This window comes from Neomonachus schauinslandi, chromosome 2 (genome assembly GCF_002201575.2).
Source record: "Neomonachus schauinslandi chromosome 2, ASM220157v2, whole genome shotgun sequence".
In the NCBI taxonomy this organism is placed as follows: domain Eukaryota; kingdom Metazoa; phylum Chordata; class Mammalia; order Carnivora; family Phocidae; genus Neomonachus; species Neomonachus schauinslandi.
Window position 1 is genome coordinate 200802781 of NC_058404.1, and position 11584 is coordinate 200814364.

The 11584-nt window shown below is 61.8% G+C and overlaps 1 protein-coding gene across 1 annotated transcript in view; it reads left to right on the top strand.

Moving 5' to 3' along the window:
- Window positions 1-10798, top strand: part of CPZ (carboxypeptidase Z) — a 29007-nt gene extending 18209 nt beyond the window's left edge. The window contains exons 4-10 of the mRNA XM_021677675.1: window positions 466-662; window positions 1213-1374; window positions 1864-2022; window positions 5070-5205; window positions 7049-7188; window positions 9962-10061; window positions 10335-10798. Coding sequence (XP_021533350.1) covers window positions 466-662; window positions 1213-1374; window positions 1864-2022; window positions 5070-5205; window positions 7049-7188; window positions 9962-10061; window positions 10335-10702 — 1262 coding nt within the window. The 3' untranslated portion in view covers window positions 10703-10798. The remainder of the gene's footprint in view (window positions 1-465; window positions 663-1212; window positions 1375-1863; window positions 2023-5069; window positions 5206-7048; window positions 7189-9961; window positions 10062-10334) is intronic.
- The last annotated feature ends 786 nt before the right edge of the window (window positions 10799-11584 follow it).

Genomic DNA, 11584 nt, shown 5'->3' on the forward strand with positions numbered 1-11584 from the left:
CCTTCCATTCTTCTATTGAAATATCTAAACATCCATCCACCTATCCACTTATCCAACCTTCTATCCATCCTTCCATCCTTTCACCCATTCATCCATCCTTCTTTCTATCCTTCCTTCCATCCATCCATTTGAGGGCCAACTGCCTTCCCATCTAAGCACCAATGTACACCTTAATTTACTACACAAGTATTGAAAGTGGCCGTGAATAAAATTCACACAGAGCAATGATAACACATATTATTAATTAATATCCTTGATGTGTTTTGCTAATAATTGTGGCTGAACTTAAGAAATGAGCTCAGTAAGTCATGACTTTGATGAGACCTCATTGGTCACAGCGATGCTTGGGCCAAAACAAGTATGAATAGGTCCCAAGGTGTCCAGCCAGCCTTGCCATGTGGGCCCTCAAGTCTCCGGGGACCCTAGGGTTTGAGACGACCCTCAGGTCACTGTATCTCCCCCAAGTGGAGCCTGAGGTGAAGCTCATCGGCAACATCCATGGCAATGAGGTGGCAGGGCGGGAGATGCTCATCTACCTGGCCCAGTACCTGTGCTCCGAGTACCTGTTGGGCAGTCCCCGTATCCAGCGCCTGCTCAACACTACCCGCATTCACCTGCTGCCCTCCATGAACCCCGACGGGTACGAGGTGGCGGCTGCCGAGGTGAGTGCCACTCCCTTTGACATCCTCCCATCTGTTCATTCACTAGCAGTGATGACCCACCGTTCTGGTGATGGGCATTCAGCAGGCATCAACCTCAGCAAGGTCCTACTTGGGGTGGGGGCAGACACCGATAATTCTGCCGTGTGTGAGAAAGAGGATGTGCTCTGTAGAGAAATCTGAGGGGAAGGGGGGGCAGGGCAAGATCTCACGGTAGCTGGAGGGCCGGGGCTCTCTGATGTGACTTTGAGCGGGGCCCCAGCGGAGGTGGGGAGCAAGCAGTGCACGTAAAAGTTGGGGGGATTCAGGCAGGGGAGCAGCCAGTGCAAGGCCCTGAGTTTGGAGGCTCAGCAAGGAGGTCGGGCGGGAGGAGCCGGACAGATGGGAGAGGAGGTCAAGGACAGCTTGGCTGGACATGCTCCCAAGTTCATCACACAAAGCCAGGGAGAAACGGCGACCCTCGCCTCTGACTCAGCCCAGCCCCGTGGCCTCCCTGCAGAAGGAGTTGGGGTGGGCTGTGCTAACCCCTAGGTGGGGGTGGCCTGTGTTTCAGGGCGCCGGCTACAACAGGTGGACAAGCGGGAGGCAGAATGCACAGAACTTGGATCTGAACCGCAACTTCCCTGACCTGACGTCCGAGTACTACCGCCTGGCCGAGTCCCGTAGCGTGCGCGGTGACCACATCCCCATCCCCCAGCACTACTGGTGGGGTAAGGTAGGAGCTGCCCCCGACCACCCCGTGCACAGTCATGCATTTGAGGGGTCTCTGGTTATTCTGGGACTGCAGGTGCTGTCCCCCCAGGGCAGGAGAGCCTGGCGATTAGCAGCCTGAGCCTCTGAGTCTCTGTTTCCTGCCTGGGACAGGGGGGTAGCTCTTCACTGGGTTGTTGGGGTTCAGGGAACACGTATGGAAAACACCCTGGGCCTGGCAGGTACTCAGTGACAGTCCCAGGCAGGCTGCCTGGAGGAAGTGATGGCCCCAGGAGGTGGGAAAATGAGTTTCAGGCAGGGGTGTGGGCAGGTGGGAGAGCCTGGTGGCACCTGAAGGGAATCTTGAGGGCCCGGCGGGGGCCGGGCCAGGGCCTTGGGGCGGGGCGGGCAGGTTCGGAGGGCCCAGAGACGGCTGGAGGAGGCTGTGGGCATGGCCGGGGCGGCCAGCAGGGCTGTGCCTGGTCCTGAAGACGGCCTCGTCCGTGCTGGGCAGGTGGCCCCCGAGACCAAGGCGATAATGAAGTGGATGCGGACCACCCCGTTCGTGCTCTCGGCCAGCCTCCACGGGGGCGACCTGGTGGTGTCTTACCCCTTCGACTTCTCCAAGCACCCCCAGGAAGAGAAGATGTTTTCTCCCACGCCTGATGAGAAGGTGAGAGGGGGCGGGCCCTACTGTGTGTGCAGGGGAGGCTGCCTTGGGGGTAGCGCCCTCGGGGCTGGCCTGACCTTGTTCCTGTTCTGAGCTCAGTGAGACCCACGCAGTCCCAGGAACAGTAGGAGCTTTCCAGGCCCAGCTCTAAAGGCCCTTCCTCCAGGAAGCCTTCCAGCCAGCTGGAAGCAGCCCATCCTTCCTCTGGCCACACCCCACCTCCCATCTGTGTCCCCAGCGGGGAGCCCCTGGGGTGGGAACTGTAGCCCAGCGTCCTCCCTGCCTGGCCGCAGGGAGAGGGTGGGGTTCCAGGCGACGCCAGCAGAGGGCAGTGCTGCAGTGTGCATGGCGCCCGCCCGACCTTGGCCACCTCCCTGCTTCTCCTGGGCCTTGCAGGTTTGCTGAGGGTCCCCTGGGCCGGCTCCGGGGAAGCAGCAGGATCAGAGGAGGAATTCTGGTCCTGGAGTTCCCTTGGGTCTGAAGAGGCCTTTCCCCCGTTCAGGCCTCAGTTTCCCTCACTGGTCAGGCCAGCTGGGGAGGACGTGATGATGGCCAGAACCCTCTCCACCCCCTCTTCCCTTAAGGACTGGCTGCGGGTGGTCTCCTCACCCTAATGGGGCTCCTTCCCAGGCCTGATCCCAGAGCTCACGCAGGCGGGTCTGGGAGGTAGGAGTCCATCGCTTTCCATGTTTTGGAGGCGAAGGGGGTGATCTGTGTGGCACAGGGCTCACAGACGAGCTCACCGAAGGAGCTGCCCACACCGTCCCCGCTGACCCCTCTCCCACCAAGGCCAGTCCCTGGGCTCCTTCGCATCTCCTCTGGGGACGACAAAGCTGGACGCTCTGGCCTTGGCCAGCCTGGGGGCTTGGAAAGGTCCCAGCTCTCTGCTCAGTCGCCCAGCAGGGCTCCCGGTGGACCAGGGGCGGTGGGGAGCCAGGCCTGCCCTCTGCTTTGGGGCAGGGCAGGGAGCGGGGAGTGGGGGCTGCGTGGACAGCGGTCCGTAGCTCCCTGCCCGTTCCCCTCCCTTGGCCACGCAGATCAGCTCAGCCTCCCCCAGCCTTCCCCCAGCCCCCCGATGTTGTGCGCTGGTCTGTCTCAAGCAGGACCAGCCCCTGACCCCCGGGGTTGTCAGAGGGCGGGGTCAACAGCAGGACAAGGCCTGGGTCCCCTCGGCGGCCGGAGCCCTCGGTGCCAAGCCCAGTGTCTGAGTCCAGAGGTAGCTGTATGAGGATGTCTCTGGGGGGGGGAAGTTCACCTCAACGAGTCCCACCAGAGTCAGAAAACTGAGAGTCTTTGCCACTAACCATCAGTCATGGATCGATCGTGCTCAGGCCCACAGCCAGCAGCGGTCTCTGTGGAAACCAGGGTCCCAGGAGGGGCGCTGGGGGGCGGGAGAGTGCGAAGAGAGGCTGGCCAGGGTGTCCCATGTCACCTCCCCCAAACTCCCGTGGTGCCCCGTGGACGAGAGCCAGCACCTCTTGGTGCCATTCCAGGCCATCTGTCCCCCTATACCTGTCCCTTCAGCCACAATCTTTCTCCCCAGCTCGGCTCAAGCTCTGTCCTGCTCCTCAAACCCTCCCAACCAGCCCACCCCCAGCAAGAGGGTCCCAGGCGGCATAACTGGGTAGCCCCTGGCCTGAGCTCCTGCAGAGCACCCGCCCACTTCCCTGCACCACCTCGTTCATTTACAGCCGGCTGGCCTCCTGATGTCCTTGTCCCGTGCCTGCCCCCCCAGGTCGGGCCTGTTCCCAGCAGGCCTGCGGCTTGTATGCCCCTGGGCTTTGGGGACTGACGATGACTTTCCCTGCTCTCCTGAGGGCAGGCGGTGTGGCGGTGGGGCTGACTGATGGGTGACAGTGGGGAGACCGAGGCAGGATGGGTGGGGAGCCTGCCTCACCAGACCAGGCGCTGCTTTGCAGGCAGACAGAGGAGGCCCAGAGAGGTGGGAACCCAGGCAGAGTTCTCGAGGCAACCCCGTCAGCACCTGTGGGCAGAGGGCCCTTTTCTTAGGCCCCTGGGACTCCTGGCTGAGGACGGCTGCTGGAGGATCTGCCGACCTCAGTGACTGTAGGACATGCATGGGCTTGTATTCTGGGTGCTTGGCTTGTGTCTGAGGGACGGAGCTGAAATCGCACGGCCCTACCCCGGAGACACTGGACCCATCCTCCCCCAAAGCCCAGGTTCTGGAGTCGCCATGACCCCCACCGGAGAGACCCTCACTCTGGCCTGGCCCCACGTGCCCAGCCTCCCCCTTTTTGCAGAGGGGTCCCCTCATAGGGACAGGCTTCTCCCAGGGCCATGCGGCTCTGACAAGCGTAGTGCCCTGGGCCCCGTTATCCACATGACCCCAGCTTGGGAGCTTCCACCCTGAGCAGACCCCTGTCCTTCGCTGGGACACAGGCACGGGAGGACCTGCACGCCTGCCTGGTGTGAGGGCAGCATGGGGGGCAGGGAGTGCTGCGCTGGGGCAGGGGCTGTGGACACACTCAGACGTGCCCGCCCCTAAGGCTGCCCCCAGGGGTGCCGGCCCCGGGCCCCGTGTCCCTCCACCCACCACAGTGGAAACTGCACGTGTGTGGCAGCAGGTGGGGGGCTCCCAAAGGCACAGGTTGTCCCCGGAGAACATAGATGGTTATCATAGAGGAGTCAGCGGGGAAGTCAGTGCAAATAAGGCCCACCCCAGCCTCCCGCCTCCCCCGAAGCCTGCCCTCTGCAGGAGGTGCCTGGGAAATTGCAGAGCTGACCTCGGGGAGCCCTGCCAGCGTCTCCTCAGTGAACCCCCTCCTTGGGAGAAAGCCCACCCTCCCTAGCCAGGTGTGCAGGGGCTCCACAGGGTGCCAGGTTCCCACCACAGGGGCCTTGAGCTCTGGCTCTCCCACCTCCGAGCCTTTGCATGTGCTGTGCTGTCTGCGTGGACACCATCCCCCCCTCCTATCTGTGCTGCAGACCCCTCCTCACCCCATTGCCCCCCGCGCTGAGAGCGTCCGGCAGGGTGCCCCACCTTCTGGCCTTGGCCTCACGAGAAACCTGTCCCTTGGTCTCCTTTCCAGATGTTCAAGCTGCTGGCCAGGGCCTATGCTGATGTTCACCCCATGATGATGGACAGGTCGGAGAACAGGTGTGGCGGCAACTTCCTGAAGAGGGGCAGCATCATCAACGGGGCGGACTGGTACAGCTTCACCGGAGGTACGGGCGGAGGGGGGGCTGGGCTGGGGCGGGGGACGGGGAGGGGGTGGGGAGGGGAGGGCTTCAGGAAGGTGTGAGGAGGAGGGGGAGGTGGGGGAGGGGCTGGGCAGCTCTTTGTGGGAACTGCATTCTGGAACTTCTGGAATGTGAGGGAGCAGCAGCACGTGCATCCTGGCCTGTGTGGGTGTGATCTGGCTTCCGTTCTAGCTGCTGTCTTGAGGACCTTCCGGTGACAGGTGTGGCGGGGCTATACTCCACCCCACCCCCCGCCGGTTCTGGGGGGGACTTCGTGAGCGCTGACCTTGAGTGACCCCACCTGTGACCAGTTCTTTTCTGCCTCTTTGGGGACAGGAGGGCTGCCCTAGGGAATAAAGGACTCCAGTGAAACTTGAATTTCAGAGAAATAATGAAGCATTTTTAGTACTGTGTAAGTATGTCCCAATACTGCATGGGATATACTTACACTAAACTTTATTCATTGTTCTTCTGAAGTTCCATGTTAACTGGGTGTCCAGGTGGACATCACACAGAGCAAAGCGGGGTGCGCGGGACCCTGTGTGCCCTGAGAGGCACCTGCTGGGCCGGGCCTGCGTGCTCCTGCACTCTGCCTGCCTCCCCTCCACCCTGGCATGACACTTAGTATTTAGGAGATTTCGCAGATGAGGAAATCAGGCTCGGGCAAGAGAAGGGCCTGTTGGCGTCCATGCCACAGGGGGTGGAGCCGTGGGCAGATCAGCCCCTTCGGCTCCTGTGCTGAAGCCAGTTCACAGCCCTGCTCGGCAACCTTGCCCCTGCCACCCCCAGATGGCCCTGGCAGGCCTTTCCCGGGAGCATGAGGCCCTCTGTCCTTGGCCACTGGCCCCGTGTTGTCCTTGGGTCTGTGCCCCTGTGGCAGCGAGCCCGGCTCCCTCTCCCAGGCTCAGACCAACCCCGTGGGTCCCTTGCAGACCCTGGACATGGGGTCATGCTCAAGACTCGGAGTCAGGGACCCCGCACCTGGGCTCTGAGGGACAGAAGCTGCCCCATGGCCCCGGGAAAGGCCCGCAGGCCATGAAGATCAAGTTGGTAGCAGTGGCTGCTGACTTTTGAAGGGCAGGGGCCACCTCAGCTCCCGACACAGGGCTGCCCCGGCCGTGCAGGAGGCCTGCCCTGGAGACCGGGTGTAGCTTCTACTGGACAAGAAACTCTGAAAGCCCATGGGGCAGAGGGCAGGAGTGGGTGGGTGTCCGGCAGCCCGATTTTCTCGAAGCCTCTCTCTGCCACTGGATTGCGCAGCCTGTGTTCTCCCTGGAAGTGGGGGCTAGAGGACCTTCCTCCCGGGGCTGTTCTTGGGTCTGGCTAGGTACACGGATGCTGTTGTCCTGGGGTCCAGGCCAGGAGAGGGCCAGAGGCTTGGCCTCCAGGGGCGCACGTGTCTCTACTGGAAATCGGCTCATTCCTTACCCACCGAGGGGCCCACAGGACGGAGCGTAAGCCCAAGGACTTGGGTGCCAGAACACCTGGGTTCAAAGTGCAGCTCCGTCCCTTCCCCCCGTGGGACCTGGGTCAGGCCACCAGCGCCCCGCGCCTCGGTCTGCTCATCGTAAGGTGGGGATGGGGCAGTAGCCACTCAGGACTGCCCGGCAGCCCCGCCCCCCCCCCCGGCCAGGGTGGGGGTGGGTGTCCAGCGTGGGCAGGTGCGCGGGTGTCTAGCGTGGGGAGGCGAGGCGGGTGTCGAGCACCGGCGTGCAGGTGTCGAGTGGGGCAGGTGAGTGTCGAGTGCGGGGGGCGGGGGCGGGTGCCCAGCGCGGGCACGCGGGTGTGGAGCGCGGGCACGCGCTTAGACCACTCCCCTGCGCCGCAGGCATGTCCGACTTCAACTACCTGCACAGCAACTGCTTCGAGATCACGGTGGAGCTGGGCTGCGTCAAGTTCCCTCCGGAGGAGGCCCTCTACACGATCTGGCAGCACAACAAGGAGCCCCTCCTGAACTTCGTGGAGATGGTGAGTCCCCTGCGGCTTCACTCCGCCAGTCTGAATGGCGCTGTGGGGCGGACAGGGTGCGCGGCTGCCCCCGACTTGTGTGTTGGCTAGCCGTCCATCCGTTCACTGGCCACCTCCTGTCGGCCAGCCCTGGGGGCGCTTGGGACAGCAGGGGGCGTGCGTTGGGCCCCCCAGGATAGCGAGGCTCTCAGGGCCTAAAGGGGCACCACGGAACAGGGAGGATGCAGGGACCAAGGCGGCCGAGGGATGGCACCTGACTCAGCCTTGGAGACCATGGAGGTGGTAGAGGAGGTGGCACCCGGGCTGCATTGTGAAGAAGTGGGAGGAACCAGGCAATGGGAGAGCTCAGGCAGTGGGGACGGCCTGGGAGGGTCCCCAGGCCACAGTGACGAGCGTGGATGCGGGAATGGACTGGGCACTGGGTGGGGGGAGGCCTCAGGGTGATGCTCTGGGCGGCGGGGCTCAGAGGGCAGGGCACTGGCTGCTGGGGGAGGGGTGGGGCAGCCGGACTGAGGGGTAACTGCTGTCCTGGGGCCACGGTCACCCAGAAATAGGTGGTGGTGCTGAGCAGAAGCCACTGGGAACGTGTCTAGAACAATCGTCAGTGGACCCCAGGAGTGGTCCCCCAGCAGCGTGGTGACCACGGCCCGTGCGTCTCCCAGTCCTACCTGCCAGTGTGGCTCACAGAGGTGGTCTGAGGGCAGTAACCCCATGGGACAGGCACGCAAGGGGTGAGGCAGAACCTAGCATGGCCCTGCAGACACCCTGGTGACTTTTGTCCTGAGCATTTTCGAGACTCAGGTGACTCACACATTGGCACGTGTCCCTGGAAGAAGCAGGCCCTGAGGGAGGGACAGGATGGCCCGAAGGGGACAGTGAGGGGATGTACGTGCGTAGCACGTTACAGTTGGCACCCCCCACCTACGGCCTTCAATCCTGACAGCAGTCCTGGCTGTTAGAAGGGGCTGCCCCATTTTGTGGGTCGAGGGACAGGTGCTAGGGAAGGACGGTGCTGGCCTGGGGCTGCTGGGTCACTCGTGGGCTCCCAGGCCTGGCTCTCAGCAGCCACGAGAAAACCAGAGGAGGAGACAGAGGGTCAGATAGTGACAGGGCCTGCCCCGTGTCACCCAGTGACTGCCCAGAGCTCAGAGCTCACACTCTGATCTGCCTGCCCCAAACCTCAGTTCTGCCAATGAATCCTTTCTAGAAAGATCAGGAACCTTCCTCCAGGCAAGAACCAAGCAGAGCCTCCTGGGTCAGCAGCTGCCACTGTCGGATAAAAAGCAAAGCCCAGATAAGAGCTGGACGTTGTTAGTGTTGTTCGAGCTTCTATTTTATGGCTGTGCCTGCGACCTCTTGCTGTGTGGGGCAGGTCATCATTCAGTAATGGGTCTGGGCCAGACCCCTCGCTCATTTCATTTTACGGCTGTCTGGTGAAAATTAGTTTTAAGGAGCCTTAAATGGGGCTGGGATTGCTCTGTGGATATTGTATGTGAGGTCTTGGGGTATAAAGATTTAATAGTGAGCACGGAAGGTTGGCAGGCGGGTCGTGAAGCCGGGTGTGGCTGGCCCCTGAGGACGAGGTCCCAGGAAGGCCGTGCTGGGGCTTCTGATAAGGATCGAGTCTGTCATGGCCCATGGAGGCCTTCTTCACAGTGATGCTGACCAGACTTTGGGTGGGTGTCTGCAATTCCCCGGGTTGGGAAGGGAGGGGTGTGCACACCACATCTCCTTCCCTGCCGGAGAGCTGCACGTCCCGGGTCTGCAGGAAGGTGATTCCTCAGCTCGAAAGCAAGGGCAGAACAAAGTTTAGCCTGTGAAAGCTCACATGAAATGAGACCCTACTATGTGTCTGGCCTCTCCCCTAGGTTGTGGGGAGGAAGGCAGACAGTGACATTACGGTGAAATCAGGGCTGGGAGTGTGGAAGCCCAGCACTGGGGACCCCGGAGGAGGACCCTGATGTGGCTGGTCATCAAGGAGGGCTTCCTGGAGGAAGAGGAGTGTGGGGGAGAGGAATTGGTTGGTTCTGAGCAGAGCAGGGGCAGGATGGGGGATCGGAGGTCTGGGGCAGCACTGCAGGTGTGGGGGACAGGCTCCCGGGAGAGAAGAGTCTCTCTGCACTGTCTCCCTTCCCACCCAGTCACCTTGGCCTCGTTTGACATGACCCATGGGCCCCAAGTTGTTTGCAGTCCGATAGAGCAAGGGCGGGTTGGCTTGTTTATTGTTGACATTTTTAGGAGAAGGAGTGTGAACAGGGCCAAGCAGTTCTGATGGGGCCCTGCTTGGGTTGCAGCTTCCTCACCTGAAGGTATTCGCTCAGAGCGGGCAGTGTCTAGACCGGGACCTACCTTGAGTCCCGGCTCTGCTGTGCGCCATTCTCCAGCAACACCCGAGGCCCATTTTACAGATGGGAGACGTGCTGAGATGCAGGGTAGCTTGTCCAAGACCAGAGAGTGGTTGATGCCTCAGCTGGGACTGAGACGAGGGTCCAAACCCTGGGTCCGTGTCCTCCCAGTGCCCACGCTCAGGGAAGAGCAGCCACACCGACCTGCTCTACATATGAAGGGGGAGCTGAGATGAGCTCCGGGGTTTTCTGCTCAGCACCCCTGGCCCAGGAGAGACGGTTGGGTGGACCCTCGAGCAGAACTGCAGGATCATGCGCAAGCCCAGAGGGAGGCTCTGAGGATAGATGAATGGGAGCTGGCTGGGCTAGGCCGCCCATCCTCTGGAGAGCATGCACCATATCCACGCCCTCTCTCTCCCTCTCTTCAGGTGCACCGCGGCATCAAAGGTGTGGTGATGGACAAATTTGGCAAGCCGGTCAAAAACGCCCGGATTTTGGTCAAGGGCATCCGCCATGACATCACCACAGGTGAGCACCTTCCTGGGGCCTGAGTCGTGGTGGCTGGCTCCTGCAAGCAGTCACTTGGCCCGGTGCCCCAAGGGGCTGCTCCACTCATCCTCCACGGGTTTTGAGGGATGAATAGGAGTTGGGCTGAGGAAGCAGTGGGAAGGGTGCTCCAGGCCAGTACAGAGGCAGGTGCTTGCCCTCCACGCTGATGCCCCTCGGGCCCCCAAATCTCGGCACCTCAAGCCCAAATGTGAGCCTAGGTCTGAGAATCACTTGTATTCTGTTTGTTCACAGCCCCAGATGGCGACTACTGGAGACTGCTACCTTCGGGGTCCCACATCGTCATAGCTCAGGCCCCCGGCTACTCCAAGGTCATCAAGAAGGTCACCATCCCTGCCCGGATGAAGAGGGCTGGCCGTGTGGACTTCATTCTCCAGCCTCTGGGCACCGGACCCAAGAAGCTTCTCCTCGGGCTACGGAGAAATGGGTCTGGGCCCCGAGACCCGCCAGGAGGTGCCAGCCCCTATGGGGAGCCCGAGGAGCCGGGCTGGGAGCCCCTCGGGGGACAGAGGCAGCCCTCTGCAGGCGGGAGCAAGCCGTGGTGGTGGTCCTACTTCACGTCCCTGAGTCAGCACAAGCCGCGCTGGCTGCTCAAGTACTAGCCTCCCCCCACCCTCTGGCCCAGAGGCTCCAGGCTCTTGATTTTGTCTTCAGAAGACACCCTGTAAAGCTGTTTCTGTTTTATTAAAGTCATTTTATTTACTGTCGGCCATGGTGAGAGGCTCTGGGCATGAGGCACACCGGCCTCGTCCACCCGGATGGCCCCGGGGCAGGTGGTCCCATGGGCAGCCAGCTGTGGGGTGGACCCTGAGGCCCCAAAGCAAGAGGGGCCCTCTACCTTACAGATGGGGACACTGAGGCTCCCGGGGAGGTGACACATGGGGAGGGAGGTGCAGGGCCAGCCGGGAGCAGAGACTCTGGGAGTATGTGGAGGTAGGATGCAAAGGAGAAAGTTTTCAGGAGAGCCTGGCTGGGAGGAGTGGGGGGGTGGGCAGCAGGTGACCTCAAGGGCAGGAGAGCTGGTGAGAGCTCAGGGACCATAGCATCACCCAAGGGTCACATTTGGCGGCTCCTGGGCTTTGATGGGGCCCTACCTCCAAGACGAAGCATCTCCCTTGGCTCCTTTCTCGACCTTATGATAGCACCAACACAGGTCCAGAGACCCACCCCCAGGCCTCAGACTCCCCACAAGACTCCTCCTGGCCCATCTCTCTATAGTCAGGCAGGTCCGTGGGTCCTAGGATCCCTGAGGCAGGGAGACATGCGGCCCATCAGAGAACACTGGCAAAGAAGGTGTGCCAGTGAGCTAGGGCTGTGTAACAACATGCCACAGGCTGGGGGTTCGAGCCACAGGGATTTGTTTCCTCACCGTCCTGGAAGCTGGACGCCCAAGGTCAAGGTGTAGAGAGGGGTGGTGCCCTCTGAGGCCACGAGGGAAGGATGCGCGCCAGCCCTGTGTCCTTGGCTCATAGACGGCTGGCTTC